This window comes from Nerophis lumbriciformis, linkage group LG32, assembly GCF_033978685.3.
Source record: "Nerophis lumbriciformis linkage group LG32, RoL_Nlum_v2.1, whole genome shotgun sequence".
NCBI lineage: Eukaryota > Metazoa > Chordata > Actinopteri > Syngnathiformes > Syngnathidae > Nerophis > Nerophis lumbriciformis.
This window is the reverse complement of record NC_084579.2, coordinates 28,642,940-28,664,213: the sequence shown is the minus strand read 5'-3', so window position 1 is coordinate 28,664,213 and position 21,274 is coordinate 28,642,940. Positions and strand designations below refer to the sequence as shown.

The 21,274-nt window shown below is 40.9% G+C and overlaps 1 protein-coding gene across 1 annotated transcript in view; it reads right to left on the bottom strand.

The window, feature by feature from the left end:
* Window positions 1-21,274, bottom strand: part of loxhd1a (lipoxygenase homology PLAT domains 1a) — a 123,687-nt gene that overhangs the window by 89,924 nt on the left and 12,489 nt on the right. Inside the window, exon 3 of the mRNA XM_061926659.1 lies at window positions 14,180-14,260. Within this exon, the coding sequence (XP_061782643.1) occupies window positions 14,180-14,260 (81 nt within the window). The remainder of the gene's footprint in view (window positions 1-14,179; window positions 14,261-21,274) is intronic.

Sequence of the window (21,274 nt, the reverse complement as noted above, 5' to 3'; positions counted from 1 at the left end):
TGTCGCTGTTGTCCAGCAGTTCTGTGAATCCTGCCTTCCGGAAAGCTCGGACCACAGTTGTGACCGAAATATCTGCCCAGGCATTTACCATCCACTGGCAGATGTTGGCGTATGTCGTCCGGCGCTGTCTCCCTGTCTTAGTGAAGGTGTGTTCGCCTTCGGTCATCCATTGTTCCCACGCCGTTCGCAGTCGTGCTTTAAATGCCCTGTTGACACCAATATCGAGCGGTTGGAGTTCTTTGGTTAATCCACACGGAATGACGGCGAGTGTTGTATTTGTGTGCTTCACTTGTTTTTTGACACCATCTGTGATGTGGGCGCGCATGGAGTCGTATATCAACATGGACGGAGCTGCGTGAAAAAAGCCACCCGGCCTCTTCGCGTAAACTTCCCTTAACCACTCGCTCATCTTTTCTTCATCCATCCATCCCTTCGAGTTAGCTTTTATGATGACGCCGGCTGGAAAGGTCTCTTTTGGCAAGGTCTTCCTTTTGAATATCACCATGGGTGGAAGTTTCTGGCCATTAGCATGGCAAGCTAGAACCACAGTGAAGGACGACTTCTCATTCCCGTGTCGCTTAGTAGGAGCCATTTTGTGGTCTTTACAGATGTAAACACACAAAGGAAATGAAACGTAATACCCGCGCGCTTCTTCTTCTACGGGGGGCGGGTGCTTACCTTGGCAGTTGCTTACCATAGAAGAAGAAGCGCTTCCTCTTCTACGGGGAAAAAAGATGGCGGCTGTTTACCGTAGTTGCGAGACCGAAACTTTATGAAAATAAATATTTATATTAATCCATATATAAGGCGCACCGGGTTATAAGCCGCACTGTCAGCTTTTGTGAAAATTTGTGGTTTTTAGGTGCGGCTAATAGTGCGGAAAATACGGTAGTCCGCCCGGACCTCTCTAATAACTAAAGTTCCTTGGGTGATATTTGCAAACTCACTACACCGGTATGTTTTAGCGCTTTCATGGCGAGTTTACTGACAGATATAAGTAAGAACTTTACACTACTTTATATTAGAAATGGCAAGAGCAAAGGATGAATGTCCCATAACAAGAAGATAGAGAAAAAGAAGAAGCTTATCGAAAACCGTGTCAGCACTGACTACAAGGGAGGACGCAGGCAAATTTTCAGGACTTATGCAGATTCCAAATACAGATCAGCAGGTACAAGAAGGTAAGAAAAGTTGGTTTTGCATAATATTGTGAAACAAAACGCCTGATAATATGTCTTACCGGCTTATACACACACCATAATAATACTCGTATGTTGAAGCACAGTGCAATCCATCAAGCGATGCGGCTTCATAGCTTAGCAAAGTCGTACTAAAACATTTTGATAGATTTTTGAGCGCCGTGTGCAATGTTCTATATTTTCAATGGAACACATACCATTTTGGTGTTGCTTACTTGAGTCATATTGCAGTCTACACATATCTCTTATGTGTGACTGCCATCATATTGCAGTCTACACGTATCTCTTATGTGTGACTGCCATCTACTGGTCAAACTTATCATTTCACCATGTACCAAATAAAATAGCTTCGAGGTCGGTAAGCACAACCAAAAATATTCCATACACTAGGCGCATCCTGTTATAAGGTGCACTGTCGAGTTTTGAGAAAATGAAAGGATTTTTAAATGCGCCTTATAGTCCGAAAAATACAGTACAGTTTTTTTTCAAAATGTGGCACAGTGAGCTTAACCTATGACAGGGGTCGGCAACCCGCGGCTCCGGGGCCGCATGCGGCTCTTTGATCACTCTGATGCGGCTCAGCTGCATACTTGCCGACCTCACGATTTTCTCGGGAGACTTCCGGATTTCAGTACCTCTCCCCGGGGCAAATATTCTCCGAATTTCACCTTAACAATAATATTAAGGGTGTGCCGTGATGGTATAGCATTTAGCACCCTCTACAACCTGTACAAACAGCGTGTCGGCCCAGCCGCACGTTGTATGAGGCTTCTGCTTGCACACGTAAGTAACAGCAAGGCATACTTGGTCAACAGCCATACAGGACACACTGACGGTAGCCGTATAAAACAACTTTAACACTCTTACTAATAATGCACCACACTTTGAACCAAAACCAAACAAGAATGACAAACACATTTCGGAAGAACATCTGCACCGTAACACAACATAAACACAACAGAACAAATACCCACAATCCCTTGCAGCCCTAACTCTTCTTGGCTACATTATACACCCCCCCCCCCCTCCCCCCCCGACCCCCCTGCGCATCGGTTGAGGTGGGCGGGGTTTGGTGGTAGCAGGGTTGTATAATGTAGCCCGGAAGAGTTAGGGCTGCATGGGATTCTGAGTATTTGTTCTGTTGTGTTTATGTTGTGTTACGGTGCAGATGTTCTCCCGAAATGTGTTTGTCATTCTTGTTTGGTTTTGGTTCACAGTGTGGCGTATATTAGTAAGAGTGTTAAAGTTGTTTTATACGGCCACCGTCAGTGTAACCTGTATGGCTGTTGACCAAGTATGTATTGCTGTTACGTACGTGTGCAAGCAGAAGCCTCATACAACGTGTGGCTGGGCCGGCACGCTGTTTGTACAGGTTGTAGAGGGCGCTAAATGCTGTGCCATCACAGCACGCCCTTATTATTGTTGTTAGGGTGAAAATCAACAGATGTTCGAGAGAATAGTTGCCCTGAAATTTGTAGTCTCCATGAAAAATCGGGAGGGTTGGCAAGTATGACACTGTCAAGTATGAGGGGCCGTTAGGGACATTATTCAGAATTACCTCTTACATACACAACTGAAATGCTCTCACATAAACAACTGAAATATTTTTCTTTTATACACACTACTGAAACACTCTTATAAACACTACTGAAACACTCTTATAAACACTACTGAAACACTCTTACATACACTACTGAAACACTCTTATAAACACGACTGAAACACTCTTATAAACACTACTGAAACACTCTTACATACACTACTGAAACACTCTTATAAACACTACTGAAATGCTCTTACATACACAACTGAAATGCTCTCACATAAACAACTGAAATCTTTTTCTTTTATACACACTACTGAAACACTCTTATAAACACTACTGAAACACTCTTATAAACACTACTGAAATGCTCTTACATACACTACTGAAACACTCTTATAAACACTACTGAAACACTCTTATAAACACTACTGAAACACTCTTACATACACTACTGAAACACTCTTATAAACACTACTGAAATGCTCTTACATACACTACTGAAACACTCTTATAAACACTACTGAAATGCTCTTACATACACTACTGAAACACTCTTATAAACACTACTGAAATGCTCTTACATATACTACTGAAACACTCTTATAAACACTACTGAAACACTCTTATAAACACTACTGAAACATTCTTACATACACTACTGAAACACTCTTATAAACACTACTGAAACATTCTTACATACACTACTGAAACACTCTTATAAACACTACTGAAACATTCTTACATACACTACTGAAACACTCTTATAAACACTACTGAAACATTTTTACATACACTACTGAAACACTCTTATAAACACTACTGAAATGTTTTTGTCTCACGCACACACACGCACGCACACACACCTGGAATTATTTTTCACTAGTATGTATAAACGGATTTCACCTGTGTGTGTGTGTGCTTTTTACACGTCCGTGTGAGAGACAACAATTTCAGTAGTATGTGTGCAAAGATTTCAGTTATGTGTATGAGCGCATCTTACCAGTGTGTATGCAAGCATTTTACCAGTGTGTGTAAGAGCATTTTACCAGTGTGTGTAAGAGCATTTTACCAGTGTGTGTAAGAGCATTTTACCAGTGTGTGTAAGAGCATTTTACCAGTGTGTGTAAGAGCATTTTACCAGTGTGTGTAAGAGAATCTTACTAGTGTGTGTGAGCGATGTTGCATTCCGGTTCCGGTCACCAATAATCCCCGCCCCTTTTCAGACAAGTTTTTTTTTTGTTTTGTTTTTTTTTAAAGCCAAGTTGTGGACAAAATGTCTGCGGACAAGTAGCTTAACCGAGGTGGGAGCTCCACTTCATAATTTGAGGGCTTCAGCTGAGAATATAAGAAGACTTTCAATGCAACAAGGGTCGCCCCTGCAGGACGCGGCACCTGAGCGGCCACACAGGTGTCTTTCTCCTCCCAACAGCCAAGCAGCCTGGAGCAAATGTTACCTTGCGAGTTTACACTGCAGCATCATCAAGTGCAACGTTTCAGTTCATGGACATCGGGGCAAGAGGAGGAAAAGGTGATTAGACATTATTTATTTCTAAATGATTGTAGAATCACACGAAATGTAAGGCGACATGGCATTGTAGTGCCCTACTATGGTAACATGTCCAAATGTGAGTCACGTCGTGGTACGTCAGTAGCTGATCAAATACTAATGATAATGGATTACAATTATTTAGCGTTTTTCTATCGACTTGATAAGGGGTCCCCAAACTACGGCCCGCTGGCCGGTTACTGCTTGCCAAAGTCCAACATCCGGTTCGCTGGAGAAAAAAAATGTTGTATTATTATTTTCAATCTGTCTTTTCTAATCCATTTTTTGGTGTCCCCTAACCGCTCAGGCTAATCATATTGTCTAAAAATGCATTTCCCTGTATGACTTATATCGTCTTGGCTGTTTTCATGTGATCTGATTGTTACATTCTTATTTCAGAGTCACCACGCAGCTGCGTGACCATTTCAACAAGGACAGAATAAACAACCTCTGGATTCATGGAACTTCTCTGCACACAAATATATTAATTGGAATATTCAATAAATTTCACATAGAAACATTGTGATTATTATTTTCAACAGTGTGTTGAAAACAACCTTTTTTGGCTCAGAAAGGTTCCTTATGTCTTATTATTCATATGCTTTCAATACTTGTCGGTGTGTAATTCCAGACATAGATGTAAACATTAATGAGACAACAATGAACATTTTTCAACAAGTGAACCCACTTGAAAATGATGGCAACTATGGAATAGACATTTTCACTTCAATTCTGCACTTTATTCAGTGAACATGGGAATTATAAGGTTTGTTAAAATGTTTTCTTCACTTGTGCAGTGTATTCTGCAAATGAACATTTTGTTGAAACATTTTGTAAAAAATAAATAAATAAGGAACCTGTTATACAGACCTGTATGAAGTTGCCCACTTTATTATTGCAAATATCAAAATAACACTGCAATATGTTTGTGCTGTGAACATTTATGTTTCTACCGTTGAGGTTTTTAAGTTATTTTAAAATACAGCCCCCATTATCACACACACTTTGTCAAAATCTCCCCAAACGTTTGTGATACACAATGTTTTTGTTTGTGATTATTGTATTTAGGTTTGGGGCTAGGTGTAAATATTAACACATTAACTTAAACTATAATTTTGGACCCAAAAAATATTCAGCACAAACAATTGGGACAAGTGTGGGAAGATTTTGAGGAGGTGGGGGGGCTGGATGACATCACCAGTCAGAAAATCTATTTTGGAATAACAACAAACTTAACACTTTTTTTTACAGCACAAACCAATGGCAGTGTTGTTTTAATATTTGCAATGGTAAGGGGTTTGTGCAATAAACTTAAGCCAGGTGTCATACAAGGCATATGTTCAGCTTATTTGTTTACATTTTAGCTGTCCAAACAAGTATATGTTAAAAGACAGTTTGGCAAGAATATAAAATGTGCCGTCAAAATAAATGTAAACATCCATGCCCATCCATCCATCCATTTTCTACCGCTTATTCCCTTCGGGGTCGCGGGGGGCGCTGGAACCTATCTCAGCTACAATCAGGCGGAAGGCGGGGTACACCCTGGACAAGTCTCCACCTCATCGCAGTAAACATCCATGCATCCATCCATTTTCTATCGCTTGTCCCTTTTTTGGGGTCGCGGGAGGTGCTGGAGCGTATCTCAGCTGCATTGGGGCGGAAGGAACTACACCCTGGACAAGTCACCACCTCATCACAGGGCCAACACAGATAGACAGACAACATTCACACTCACATTCACACACTAGGGCCAATTTAGTGTTGCCAATCAACCTATCCCCAGGTGCATGTCTTTGGAGGTGGGAGGAAGCCAGAATACCCGGAGGGAACCCACGCAGTCACGGGGAGAACATGCAAACTCCACACAGAAAAGATCCCGAGCCCGGGACTGAACCCAGGACTACCGTATTTTTCGGAGTATAAGTCGCACTGGCGTGGCGCTGTTGGGAGAGTGGCCGTGCCAGCAACCTGAGGGTTCCTGGTTCAATCCCCACCTTCTACCAACCTTGTCACGTCCGTTGTGTCCTTGAGCAAGACACTTCACACTTGCTCCTGATGGGTCGTGGTTAGGGCCTTGCATGGCAGCTCCCACTATCAGTGTGTGAATGTGTGTGTGAATGGGTTAATGTGGAAATAGTGTCAAAGCGCTTTGAGTACCTTGAAGGTAGAAAAGCGCTATACAAGTATAACCCATTTACCATTTACCAGCCGAAAATGCATAATAAAGAAGGAAAAAAACATATATAAGTCGCACTGGAGTACAAGTCGCATTTTTTGGGGACATTTATTTGATAAAAGCCAACACCAAGAATAGACATTTGAAAGGCAATTTAAAATAAATAAAGAATAGTGAACAACAGGCTGAATAAGTGTACGTTATATGAGGCATAAATAACCAGTGTTGGGACTAATGCGTTACAAAGTAACGCGTTACTGTAACGCCGTTAGTTTCGGCGGTAACTAGTAATCTAACGCGTTATTTTTTTTTTATTCAGTAATTTAGTTACCGTTACTACATGATGCGTTACTGCGTTATTTTACGTTACTTTTGATGTAGTATCGGCTAGAAACAGAAGCGCTGCGGTGTCGTTCTTCTGAATCTTCCTCTGTCACAAGCCGGAGAGAAGAAAAGAGGCGCGGTCTATGTGTGTGTGTGTGTGGGTGTGGGGAGGGGATGACGCACACACGCGAGCGGAGTAACGGAGGAGCTTGAACGCCCCCGCCATTGAATCGGTGTGTTTATAAGTGCAGACTCGGTTGTGCAAAACGAGGGTTTTAAACACATGCTGAACGTGCTTGAACCACGTTACGACATCCCGTCGCGCACCCACTTTAGCAATAAGATTGTGCCAGATCTTTATGAGCAGGAGAAGAAAAAAGTTGTGGATGAACTATCCCGAGCATCATCTGTTGCGCTCATGACAGACGGGTGGACGTCCAGCGGAACTATAAGCGCTCACTTCATCACAGCAGACTGGGAGATGAGAAGACACGCCCCCTCTACGAGAGTCACCTTGCGCAGGTACTGACACAAGCAGTGGAGGAATGGAAGATAAAGATATCCCAGTCACACGTGATAATGCCAAAAATCAAATAATTACAGAGAATGAGGCAGGACTGGGACCACAGATAGGTGCTTTGCACATGTAGTGAATTTGGCATCACAGAAGGGAATCTCAGTCAATAGGATGGAGCGCCTCTTTGGGAGGATCAGGAAGGTTTCTTACTTCCACCCAAGCACAACAGCTGCTCATGTGCTTAAGACAAAGCAAGAAATGCTAAAGCTGCCTGCTCATACATGATGTCCCAACGAGGTGGAAAACCACTTATGATATGTTGGAGCAGCAGGCAGTTATATACTCTGCATTGACCCACAACACCCTGAAGACAAATGTCGCCCTGTCTGATGATGATGTGAGAGTGGCAGGTGAGGTCCTCCAGGTGCTTAAACCCCTCAAAAGTGTTACATCTCTACTGAGCACTGAAACTTCACCATCTGTGTCAATGATCCTGCCACTGAAAACAAGTATTCTGCAATCCATGGCTCCAAGTGTGGAAGACAGCAGCATCACTCCAGATGTCAGGCTTTATGTTTCAAGGAAGATGATGTGCCTTCTTATGTTGCACTTTAACTTGTTTTTTATTCATGATCATTGGTCCAAGTTTAAAGAAAGGAGGAATACCTTTTTATGTTGCACTGTTTTTCATTAATTATGTTAAAAGGAAAATAAAAATGTATGTCAAGTTGATCAACAGATTGTATTATTCTCCAGTGCAATAACAGTACTGAAATGAAGGCAAAAAGGGCATTAATGGGAGCTTTAAAAAAAAAAGAAGAAAAAAAGAAGTAACTAAATAGTTACTTTTCACAGTAACTCATTACTTTTTGGTGTAAGTAACTGAGTTAGTAACTGAGTTACTTTTGAAATAAAGTAACTAGTAACTGTAACTAGTTACTGGTTTTCAGTAACTAACCCAACACTGTAAATAACCAACTGGTATGTTAACGTAACATATTATGGTAAGAGTCATTCAAATAACTATAACATATAGAACATGCTATACGTTTACCAAACAATCTGTCACTCCTAATCGCTAAATCCCATGACATTTTAGAGGTCTAGTCTCTTACGTGAATGAGATAAATAATATTATTTGATATTTTATGCTAATGTGTTAATAATTTCACACATAAGTCGCTCCTGAGTATAAGTCGCACCCCCGTCCAAACTATGAAAAAAACTGCGATTTATAATCCGAAAAATACAGTACAACATGTGTCTGGGCCGGTACGCCGTTTGTATGGTGAAAAAGCGGACGCGTCGACAGGTTGTAGAGGACGCTAAAAGCAGTGCCATGACGGCACGCCCTTAATATTGTTGTCCGGGTGAAAATCGGGAGAAATTCGGTAGTATGGTTGCCCCGGGAGATTTTCGGTAGGGGCACTGAAGTGTTATTTTGATATTTGCAATAATAAAGTGGGCAACTTCATACAGGTCCGTATAACAGGTTCCTTATTTATTTATTTTTTACAAAATGTTTAAACAAAATGTTCATTTGCAGAATACACTGCACAAGTGAAGAAAACATTTTAACAAACCTTATAATTCCCATGTTCACTGAATAAAGTGCAGAATTGAAGTGAAAATGTCTATTCCATAGTTGCCATCATTTTCAAGTGGGTTCACTTGTTGAAAAATGTTCATTGTTGTCTCATTAATGTTTACATCTATGTCTGGAATTACACACCGACAAGTATTGAAAGCATATGAATAATAAGACATAAGGAACCTTTCTGAGCCAAAAAAGGTTGTTTTCAACACACTGTTGAAAATAATAATCACAATGTTTCTATGTGAAATTGATTGAATATTCCAATTAATATATTTGTGTGCAGAGAAGTTCCATGAATCCAGAGGTTGTTTATTCTGTCCTTGTTGAAATGGTCACGCAGCTGCGTGGTGACTCTGAAATAAGAATGTAACAATCAGATCACATGAAAACAGCTAAGACGATATAAGTCATACAAGGAAATGCATTTTTAGACAATATGATTAGCCTGAGCGGTTAGGGGACACCAAAATATGGATTAGAAAAGACAGATTGAAAATAATAATACAACATTTTTTTTCTCCAGCGAACCGGATGTTGGACTTTGGCAAGCAGTAACCGGCCAGCGGGCCGTAGTTTGGGGACCCCTTATCAAGTCGATAAAAAAGCGCTAAATACATGTAATCCATTATTATTAGTATGTGATTAGCTACTGACGTACCACGACGTGACTCACATTTGGACATGTTACCATAGTAGGGCACTACAATGCCATGTCGCCTTACATTTCGTGTGATTCTACAATCATTTAGAAATAAATAATGTCTAATCACCTTTTCCTCCTCTTGCCCCGATGTCCATGAACTGAAACGTTGCACTTGATGATGCTGCAGTGTAAACTCGCAAGGTAACATTTGCTCCAGGCTGCTTGGCTGTTGGGAGGAGAAAGACACCTGTGTGGCCGCTCAGGTGCCGCGTCCTGCAGGGGCGACCCTTGTTGCATTGAAAGTCTTCTTATATTCTCAGCTGAAGCCCTCAAATTATGAAGTGGAGCTCCCACCTCGGTTAAGCTACTTGTCCGCAGACATTTTGTCCACAACTTGGCTTTAAAAAAAAACAAAAAAAAAAAAAAACTTGTCTGAAAAGGGGCGGGGATTATTGGTGACCGGAACCGGAATGCAACATCGCTCACACACACTACTAAGATTCTCTTACACACACTGGTAAAATGCTCTTACACACACTGGTAAAATGCTCTTACACACACTGGTAAAATGCTTGCATACACACTGGTAAGATGCGCTCATACACATAACTGAAATCTTTGCACACATACTACTGAAATTGTTGTCTCTCACACGGACGTGTAAAAAGCACACACACACACAGGTGAAATCCGTTTATACATACTAGTGAAAAATAATTCCAGGTGTGTGTACGTGCGTGTGTGTGCGTGAGACAAAAACATTTCAGTAGTGTTTATAAGAGTGTTTCAGTAGTGTATGTAAGAATGTTTCAGTAGTGTTTGTAAGAGTGTTTCAGTAGTGTTTATAAGAGTGTTTCAGTAGTGTATGTAAGAATGTTTCAGTAGTGTTTATAAGAGTGTTTCAGTAGTGTATGTAAGAATGTTTCAGTAGTGTTTAGAAGAGTGTTTCAGTAGTGTATGTAAGAATGTTTCAGTAGTGTTTATAAGAGTGTTTCAGTAGTGTATGTAAGAATGTTTCAGTAGTGTTTATAAGAGTGTTTCAGTAGTGTATGTAAGAATGTTTCAGTAGTGTTTATAAGAGTGTTTCAGTAGTGTTTATAAGAGTGTTTCAGTAGTGTATGTAAGAGCATTTCAGTAGTGTTTATAAGAGTGTTTCAGTATTGTATGTAAGAGCATTTCAGTAGTGTTTATAAGAGTGTTTCAGTAGTGTATGTGAGAGCATTTCAGTAGTGTTTATAAGAGTGTTTCAGTAGTGTTTATAAGAGTGTTTCAGTAGTGTATGTAAGAATGTTTCAGTAGTGTTTGTAAGAGTGTTTCAGTAGTGTTTATAAGAGTGTTTCAGTAGTGTATGTAAGAATGTTTCAGTAGTGTTTATAAGAGTGTTTCAGTAGTGTATGTAAGAATGTTTCAGTAGTGTTTATAAGAGTGTTTCAGTAGTGTATGTAAGAATGTTTCAGTAGTGTTTATAAGAGTGTTTCAGTAGTGTATGTAAGAATGTTTCAGTAGTGTTTATAAGAGTGTTTCAGTAGTGTATGTAAGAATGTTTCAGTAGTGTTTATAAGAGTGTTTCAGTAGTGTTTATAAGAGTGTTTCAGTAGTGTATGTAAGAGCATTTCAGTAGTGTTTATAAGAGTGTTTCAGTAGTGTATGTAAGAGCATTTCAGTAGTGTTTATAAGAGAGTTTCAGTAGTGTATGTGAGAGCATTTCAGTAGTGTTTATAAGAGTGTTTCAGTAGTGTATGTAAGAGCATTTCAGTAGTGTTTATAAGAGTGTTTCAGTAGTGTATGTAAGAGCATTTCAGTAGTGTTTATAAGAGTGTTTCAGTAGTGTATGTGAGAGCATTTCAGTAGTGTTTATAAGAGTGTTTCAGTAGTGTTTATAAGAGTGTTTCAGTAGTGTATGTAAGAATGTTTCAGTAGTGTTTGTAAGAGTGTTTCAGTAGTGTTTATAAGAGTGTTTCAGTAGTGTATGTAAGAATGTTTCAGTAGTGTTTATAAGAGTGTTTCAGTAGTGTATGTAAGAATGTTTCAGTAGTGTTTATAAGAGTGTTTCAGTAGTGTATGTAAGAATGTTTCAGTAGTGTTTATAAGAGTGTTTCAGTAGTGTATGTAAGAATGTTTCAGTAGTGTTTATAAGAGTGTTTCAGTAGTGTATGTAAGAATGTTTCAGTAGTGTTTATAAGAGTGTTTCAGTAGTGTTTATAAGAGTGTTTCAGTAGTGTATGTAAGAGCATTTCAGTAGTGTTTATAAGAGTGTTTCAGTAGTGTATGTAAGAGCATTTCAGTAGTGTTTATAAGAGTGTTTCAGTAGTGTATGTAAGAGCATTTCAGTAGTGTTTATAAGAGTGTTTCAGTAGTGTTTATAAGAGTGTTTCAGTAGTGTATGTAAGAATGTTTCAGTAGTGTTTGTAAGAGTGTTTCAGTAGTGTTTATAAGAGTGTTTCAGTAGTGTATGTAAGAATGTTTCAGTAGTGTTTATAAGAGTGTTTCAGTAGTGTATGTAAGAATGTTTCAGTAGTGTTTATAAGAGTGTTTCAGTAGTGTATGTAAGAATGTTTCAGTAGTGTTTATAAGAGTGTTTCAGTAGTGTATGTAAGAATGTTTCAGTAGTGTTTATAAGAGTGTTTCAGTAGTGTATGTAAGAATGTTTCAGTAGTGTTTATAAGAGTGTTTCAGTAGTGTTTATAAGAGTGTTTCAGTAGTGTATGTAAGAGCATTTCAGTAGTGTTTATAAGAGTGTTTCAGTAGTGTATGTAAGAGCATTTCAGTAGTGTTTATAAGAGTGTTTCAGTAGTGTATGTGAGAGCATTTCAGTAGTGTTTATAAGAGTGTTTCAGTAGTGTATGTAAGAGTGTTTCAGTAGTGTTTATAAGAATGTTTCAGTAGTGTTTGTAAGAGTGTTTCAGTAGTGTTTTTAAGAGTGTTTCAGTAGTGTATGTGAGAGCATTTCAGTAGTGTTTATAAGAGTGTTTCAGTAGTGTATGTGAGAGCATTTCAGTAGTGTTTATAAGAGTGTTTCAGTAGTGTTTATAAGAGTGTTTCAGTAGTGTTTATAAGAATGTTTCAGTAGTGTTTATAAGAGTGTTTCAGTAGTGTTTATAAGAATGTTTCAGTAGTGTTTGTAAGAGTGTTTCAGTAGTGTTTTTAAGAGTGTTTCAGTAGTGTATGTAAGAATGTTTCAGTAGTGTTTATAAGAGTGTTTCAGTAGTGTATGTAAGAATGTTTCAGTAGTGTTTATAAGAGTGTTTCAGTAGTGTATGTAAGAATGTTTCAGTAGTGTTTATAAGAGTGTTTCAGTAGTGTATGTAAGAATGTTTCAGTAGTGTTTATAAGAGTGTTTCAGTAGTGTATGTAAGAATGTTTCAGTAGTGTTTATAAGAGTGTTTCAGTAGTGTTTATAAGAGTGTTTCAGTAGTGTATGTAAGAGCGTTTCAGTAGTGTTTATAAGAGTGTTTCAGTAGTGTATGTAAGAGCATTTCAGTAGTGTTTATAAGAGTGTTTCAGTAGTGTATGTGAGAGCATTTCAGTAGTGTTTATAAGAGTGTTTCAGTAGTGTATGTAAGAGTGTTTCAGTAGTGTTTATAAGAGTGTTTCAGTAGTATTTATAAGAGCATTTCAGTAGTGTATGTAAGAGCATTTCAGTAGTGTTTATAAGAGGTAATTCTGAATAATGTCCCTAACGGCCCCTCATAGTCAAGCGCCATTCATATAAAACTCGCGGGACGCACTAACATTGCATTTCTATATTAAGGTGCGGGCCGCGTGTCTGGTTTATACATAGCACAAAGCAAAAAAAAAACTTTGTATGCAGTGTTATTTAATTTTAAATTTCAAAAGAGTTTTGTGGCTCCCATTGTTTTCTTTAATTTGTGAAAGTGGTCAAAATGGCTCTTTGAGTGGTAAAGGTTGCCGACCCCTGGCCTATGAGAACCTAATACAGCTTGGGCATCCCCTACTCTTCCCAAAATTATTTTCAGTGGCATATTTTATGGCATTTTCAGCTCACCCCAGACTCTGTTTTATTCTTTTATTCTTATTTACGTTTCACGCACAGTCACACACGACCTGTGCAATCGCCAATTGATCCCCCGTCTCTTCCTCTTGCCTTTTCTTCTGACAGTGAGTGACACACACATGCAACCTCATAACACAACTTCTCGTACTGTACATTGACAACAAGCAGTGGACGACCAACACTTGTGTAACTGTGATTGATTATGATTAATCCAAATTGAAATGTGTAATTAATCTGTTTTAAATCATTTCTCATATGACAGCACAGATTGATACACCAGCAATAGAACAAGTTAGGTAGTTACTGGAATATTTTATTGTTTGCTGTTCTGGAATATAGCAGTGAAGTAATGAATGGATGAATGACTTTTTAAACTGCTTTCTATGGTTTGCCGCCTTCTCTCAGTGACTGACTGGCTGCTGGCTGTGCTACAACGTGATAACACCCAACAACAGATGGAGCTTGACCCTCTGCCACAGGATTAAATCCTGTGATGGGCTACACAGCTGGAAAATAAGTGACAAGTGCTCCAGCGTGACCCAGTCGTTAAGCCGCTGTTATACCACGTTAGCAGCAATTTAACGTGCGGTTTTACAGTCAGCTTGCTGGACTTTACCTCAGCTTCTTGAGAGGACCCACGTTGTGTGTTTTAATACGGAAAACATCGGTCTTATTCTTCTCAAACGCAGTCCGGCTTCTGCAAACGGGGGAGACATGAGTTATTACGATCCCCGGATACCATGAAAGCAAAATTATAAAGTGAGATTAGAAGTTAACAAGAAGTGAGATTGAGGATTTAGCTGGTTTGTTTGGTTTTTGTGGCATACACTCAAAGTTCAATATAGTGCAGTCTAGGGTTGTACTTTATACCGGTATTAGTATAGTACCGCGATACTAATGAATCATATTCGGTACTATACCACCTCTGAAAAGTACCGGTCCGCCAATCCCCCCTGGACACATGAGGACTGTGAATATGACCAATGTATGATCCTGTAACGACTTGGTATCTGATTGATGCCCAAAAATCTGGTATCATCCAAAACTAATGTAACGTACCAAACAACAGAATAATAAGTGATTATTACATTTTAACAGAAGTGTAGATAGAACATGTTAAAAGAGAAAGTAAGCAGATATTAACAGTAAATGAACAAGTAGATTAATAATTAATTTTCTACCACTTGTCCTTAATAATTTTGACAAAATAATAGAATGGAAAATGACACAATGTGTTACTGCATATGTCAGCAGCTAAATTAGGAACCTTTGTTTGCTTACTTACTAATAAAAGACAAGTTGCCTTGTATGTTCACTATTTTATTTAACGACAAACTTGCAATAAGAAACATATTTTTAATGAACCGTAAGATTTTTTGTTAAAATAAAGCCAATAATGCAATTTTTTGTGGTCCCCTTTATTTAGAAAAGTACCGAAAAGTATCGAAATAATTTTGGTACCAAAACATTGGCATCGGGACAACACTAGTGCAGTCCCATGTAACGCAACGTTATATACCGCGATCGTGCTGTGGACCCCAAGTTTTTACCCGTTTTTTTCCACCACAGTCAATCGTGTTGTTTTTTAACCAAATTATCGTGTATTTACAAAGTTACACAGTACATTTTTATGAAAGTCTCCAAAAAAAACAAGGAATAAAAAAGCCCTAAATAAAAATAGCTAAATATCTACCCAGTGATGTCTGAACCCACTGGTAGATAATGCCTGCCCCATTCTGTGACGTGGGGGCACTATCCACCATTCACGTCACGTGGGGGCACTATCCACCAAGCAGGTTTAGGCAGCCAAGCTACGCGTATACATTTTTCAAAAAGAAAAGGGTGAAAAATTATTTCTATATAACGCGATCTCTGGAATAACGAGATCAGTATATCGAACTTTGAGTGTAATCTGAACAGGCTAGATTAAATAGAGAATACTGTGGAACCTCTAAATTTAAGCATTTGACACAATTTTTTGAATTATGCGTACATTTATCGGCATCATCAACATTGTATTCACTTTACAGATATACAAATAAGTGTAAAAAGATGTTGTCATTGTAGTACAATATAACAACATAAGTGCCAAAGTAATATGCTTGACTGGTATATGCCTTATTGCCTCTGGAGATTCAACATTATTAAGTGTAAAAAGAAGTTAAAGGAAAACGGCACTTTTTAAAAAATGTTGCCCTTCATACACTATCCTTATGTGAGACAAGAGCACAAGTCTTTCTTTTTTCATTGTAACCGCTAGCATGAGGTGGCTAATAATGCAGATAATAGGGATTCACTTATTTTGCCTAAAAACATCCAAAACTTGCCAACAACGCCCCATTTACATGCCGCGGCCTGCATATTAAGCAAGCAATAGCGACATTTTTATTGTAGGAGCTAACACAGAGGAACAACTTTTTTTGGCGTAGGTGCACAGCACCTTGCTCACAGTGCTTAACTCACCAAGTCTTCCACGAATAGTGGTAGCAAACACAGAATGCACTCTTGACTGCATGCTGTTGTTGTTGACAGAAATCAGTGCACCCAATAAAGAAGTTGCGGTAATGCTTAAAATTACCAAAATACTGTAAGTATTACATGTTATCGTGAATGTGCCTATTACAACATGGTTAAACACTGTTGGGGGTTTCTGGACGTTTTTATGGGCTTTATGGACAGAATAGGTGAATCATCACTGCCTTGTGCTAGCAGTTTTTCCACAACACACAGACAAGAGAAAGACGCGTGTTTTTGTCTTACATTAGGTTCTAGATGATGGGCAAAATTCCTCCCAAAAAGTGTTTGAGAATGCCAATTGTCACTAAAGACTGGCAAAAACTGTTATCTGGATGCTGCTTTTTCTTAAGAATTCAGATTGGACCTTTTTTTCTTAATTAGCTTTTTGTAGCAATCTGATCCATGTTGTGCATATAAATGAAATAAAAAAAAATGTACACATTTTTTATGATGATTTTATTTTTAAGCATTATTTAATTCGTCTTCTTGTAATTTTACACATCTGAAAAGCACTTTTGAATTGCCTTGCGTTCAAATTGTGCTCTAAAAATAAACTTGCCCTGCCGTTACATAAGAAATCCATTTCAAATGCATTGTCGCATTTCAGTGTAGCGGAGCTTGGAATGGGTCACCATTGTGTTGGCCGTGACCCAGGATACAGAGATGGCGGGCAAAGTGCAGGTAACATTTATTTATTTATTAGCAAATGTAAAGAAATTGTGCAGCAGGGAACTGCACAGGAAGCATAAGTGTACAGCTCTGATTGTCAGAGTTTGTAGGTGACGAACCCCAAGATGCAGAGAAGGCGGAAGACATTGTACGAGAAAACATGATTTAATAAAACACTAAGGCAAAACAACAAACGAAAGGGTAACAAAAGGCGCGCACAAGGCGGAGAACAAACTTGGCTATGAACTAAAATAGCACAGAGGCTAACTGTGGACAAGAAACCAAAAACACTTACTGTGACACGAAGGAACTAGGACATGAGCAGAGTGAAACCAAAAGTAGACAGAGCTACAACGACAAGTATTAAGAACAACGACATGACAGGTAGGAACGACAATGATCCAGCAGTGACTGGAGGGTAGGGCAGGTATAAATAGCAGCTGGCTGATTGACACCAGGTGTGGCCAGGTGCCAATCAGCCACAGCTGAAGGGACACAGCACTCAGGGAGAAACAGGAAACAGAACCAAAATAAGAGCGTTGACAGGAAATGACAGAGGAAAAACTAAAACTTGACCAAACTGTCAGGGACTAGCCTGACAGTAGCCCCCCTTCCTATAACGGATACCAGACGTTCTAGGAACCCTCCCCAAAAAACAGTCCAAAGTCACGGGAGGGTGGAGGGAGGACAAGGAGGTGGGCCACCAGGCCAAGTGTCCCCGCAACCAGCGGGGAAGAGTTAGGTGGCGACGGCGAGTTGAACGCCGCCGCAATTGGCAAGGCGGCTCGACCGCCGGCATGGGAGGACCCACCGGAGACGATGGTGGCGCCCTCTGCTGGCCCACCGGAGAAGATGGCGGTGGCGCCCTCTGCTGGCCCACCGGGGAGGATGGCGGTGGCGCCCTCTGCTGGCCCACCGGAGTGCATGGTGGCGGCGTCTGTTGGCTCACCGGAGAGGAGGATGGTGGCGCCCTCTGCTGCTGGCCCACCGGAGAAGAGGATGGTGGCGCCCTCTGCTGCTGGCCCACCGGAGAAGAGGATGGTGGCGCCCTCTGCTGCTGGCCCACCGGAGAAGAGGATGGTGGCGCCCTCTGCTGCTGGCCCACCGGAGAAGAGGATGGTGGCGCCGTCTGCTGCTGGCCCACCGGAGAAGAAGATGGTGGCGCCGTCTGCTGCTGGCCCACCGGAGAGGAGGATGGTGGCGCCGTCTGCTGCTGGCCCACCGGAGAGGAGGATGGTGGCGCCGTCTGCTGCTGGCCCACCGGAGAGGAGGATGGTGGCGCCGTAGGTTGCAGACCCACCGGAGATGATGGCGCCGTCTCTTGCAGACCCACTGGGGCGAGAAGTAGCTGTGCCTCCCCAGCTGCACTGCTACTCATAGCCCCTCCCCCAAGGGACGGATCCCAGACGTCCCCAGATAGGACCACAGACGACAGGGGTGGGAGGGAGAGGGCTTGAAAAGCGGCCGAACTTTTCTTCAGATTAGCCACTAAGTCCAAAACTTTGTTAAGCCTCTCCGCCATGGACATCTCTGCGAGATTCGAATTTGGCTGGATCATTATGTCAGAGTTTGTAGGTGACGAACCCCAAGATGCAGAGAAGGCGGAAGGCATTGTACGAGAAAACATGATTTAATAAAACACTAAGGCAAAACAACAAACGAAAGGGTAACAAAAGGCGCGCACAAGGCGGAGAACAAACTTGGCTATGAACTAAAATAGCACAGAGGCTAACTGTGGACAAGAAACCAAAAACACTTACTGTGACACGAAGGAACTAGGACATGAGCAGAGTGAAACCAAAAGTAGACAGAGCTACAACGACAAGTATTAAGAACAACGACATGACAGGTAGGAACGACAATGATCCAGCAGTGACTGGAGGGTAGGGCAGGTATAAATAGCAGCTGGCTGATTGACACCAGGTGTGGCCAGGTGCCAATCAGCCACAGCTGAAGGGACACAGCACTCAGGGAGAAACAGGAAACAGAACCAAAATAAGAGCGTTGACAGGAAATGACAGAGGAAAAACTAAAACTTGACCAAACTGTCAGGGACTAGCCTGACACTGATAATGGGTACATTCGCACCCACCTGCACAAATGTACTTCAAAATGTAACAATCAAAATAAATATGACTTTTTTTTTGTTTACTACGGCATGCATATATAATATGCATTAGTTTGACCATTTAAAATCAACGATAATAAAAAGGAACTGCTTGGAAATAGCATAAAAATGCCCCAAAAACTAGGAAAAACGCGATTGATAGCGTTACTTTTTGGTGTAACCATCATGAGCGTTCTGTTCAGGTATATTTCTTTTATATATTTTTTATTTTATCTCTATGTATTACTAAATTTAAATATGTCACACCGCGGTGAGGGAAGTCTTGTCTTGGTTTTTTCTGTCTTGTGATTTGCATGTTTTGTTTTGAAAAGCAACTCCTCTTGTTTCAGATTACGGGTCCTTCCTCTTGTGTCACCAGTCTGACGTCATCCCTGACCCTTGATTGTTTCCACCTGTTTCCCATTACCTTCATGTTCCATATAAGCCAATGCCTCCCCTTGTTCTGTGCCAGATTGTCTCGAGCTTTCGTGCCTGTCTAGCATCCATGTTCATGTCCATACCTTGCCTCGTCCCACGTCTACGTCCTTTTATCAAGAAATTCCCACGCCGTAATTTTGAGTTAACGTTTTCTCCTCCCTCAGAGCGACTTTTGTTATCTAGCCTTTTTTCAACCGCAGTGGTGAGTTATGATTTTTTCCTATTGATCTTTCCTCAAAGTTTTTGAGTGATTTTTTGTTTACATTTATTAGAATAAGATTAGAGTAGTAATTTTTATAGTCATTATTTTCTTCCTCCTGTTGGAGTGTTTTTTGTTAAAGTTTTGGATAGCAGATACAGTGCTAACTATAATTCGTCTTTATTTTAGCATTTCCTCCTTTTGGAGTGATTTTCGGTTTTTCCCTTTTTGGAACCTTTTTTCGCTGTCTGTTTTTGTGACTCATAGTATTTGAATACTCTCTGCTCTGGAGGTTAAAGAGTTTTCAAAATAAAAGCCTTATTTAGAATCCCATCTCTGCATCTGAGTCCCTTCCTTCGTCCAAGCCTGACAAAATAGGTATTGATCAATCTTTAAGTTGTATGTATTTGATTTCAGTTTGCTTTTGACATCTTATTTAGAATTGTAGTTGAAACTTTTACAGCCTTGTGTTGCGCTCATGATGGCGTAATCAAACTAGATTTGATTTAATGATCTTATTTTGAATATTTATTCCCTTTTTTACATTTAGTATATTTAAATATACTGTGTTTTATGCTTTTTTCTTTTTGGAACATGTACTATACATATAATACAATAAAGTTCCATATAAAATTATGTTTCCAGCAATACTTTAATTTTGCCTTTGAAAGTAACACTCCAATGTCCATTAGTGGAGCTGTACACTAGAGATGCGCGGATAGGCAATTATTTCATCCGCAACCGCATCAGAAAGTCGTCAACCATCCGCCATCCACCCGACCTAACATTTGATCAGAACCGCACCCACCCGCACCCGCTCGTTGTTATATATCTAATATAGACGATGCAAGGCATTAGTGAGGTTATAAAGCTTTTGCCTGTTAAAGAAAGGAGACTGATCCAATGCAGCACAGACATTCGCGTGCCACGCTGTCACGACCCAGACGCACACCAGTGCGCAATCATATGGGAGCCGCGCTGAGCGCACCTCCAAGCGCGTCTCGCTGCCGGCGACGGCCGGGTATGGGCCCGACGCTCCAGCGCCATCCATTTTCAGGGCTAGTTGATTCGGCAGGTGGGTTGTTACACACTCCTTAGCGGGTTCCAACTTCCATGGCCACCGTCCTGCTGTCTATATCAACCAGGGTGAGCCCCACCCCTTTTGTGAGTGCACTGCGCGCGGAGTGACCCCTGTTACGCGCCCCCGGCAACAGGGGTGGCGGGCAGGTAAGCTGCGCGTGACGCCGGCCGCGGCGAAGGCGGACGAGGCGGGGTGTCGGTGCGGTGGGCGCGGTGGTGACCCTGGACGTGCGTCGGGCCCTTCTCGCGGATCGCCTCAGCTACGGCTCCCGGTGGGGCCCTCTCGGGGGAAGGGGCCTCGGTCCCGGACCCCGGCGAGGCATCCCTTCTCCGCTCCGTAAAAGTGTCCATCTCTTTTTTTTTTTTTTCTTCTGTTGTGGCATATGCAGCAGGTGCCTGCTCGTTTTTCATATGTGGGTAACAACATTTAACTATGTATATATATTTCCGAATTGGTTTAACTGCCACCCGCCTGAATCTATTTAAAATCTAATTTTTTTTCATTTCAACCGCCCGACCCGACCCGCGGATAAAATCTAATTTTTTAAAATTTCATCCGCCCGATCCGCGGATAATCCGCGGACTCCGCGGTTGTGCCCGCAAACCGCGCATCTCTACTGTACACCTTGTCATGACTTGGACTATGGAGTTTTTGTTTTCCCAAGATGCAAAAGAATTTGGATCGGACATGGCTTGAAGGT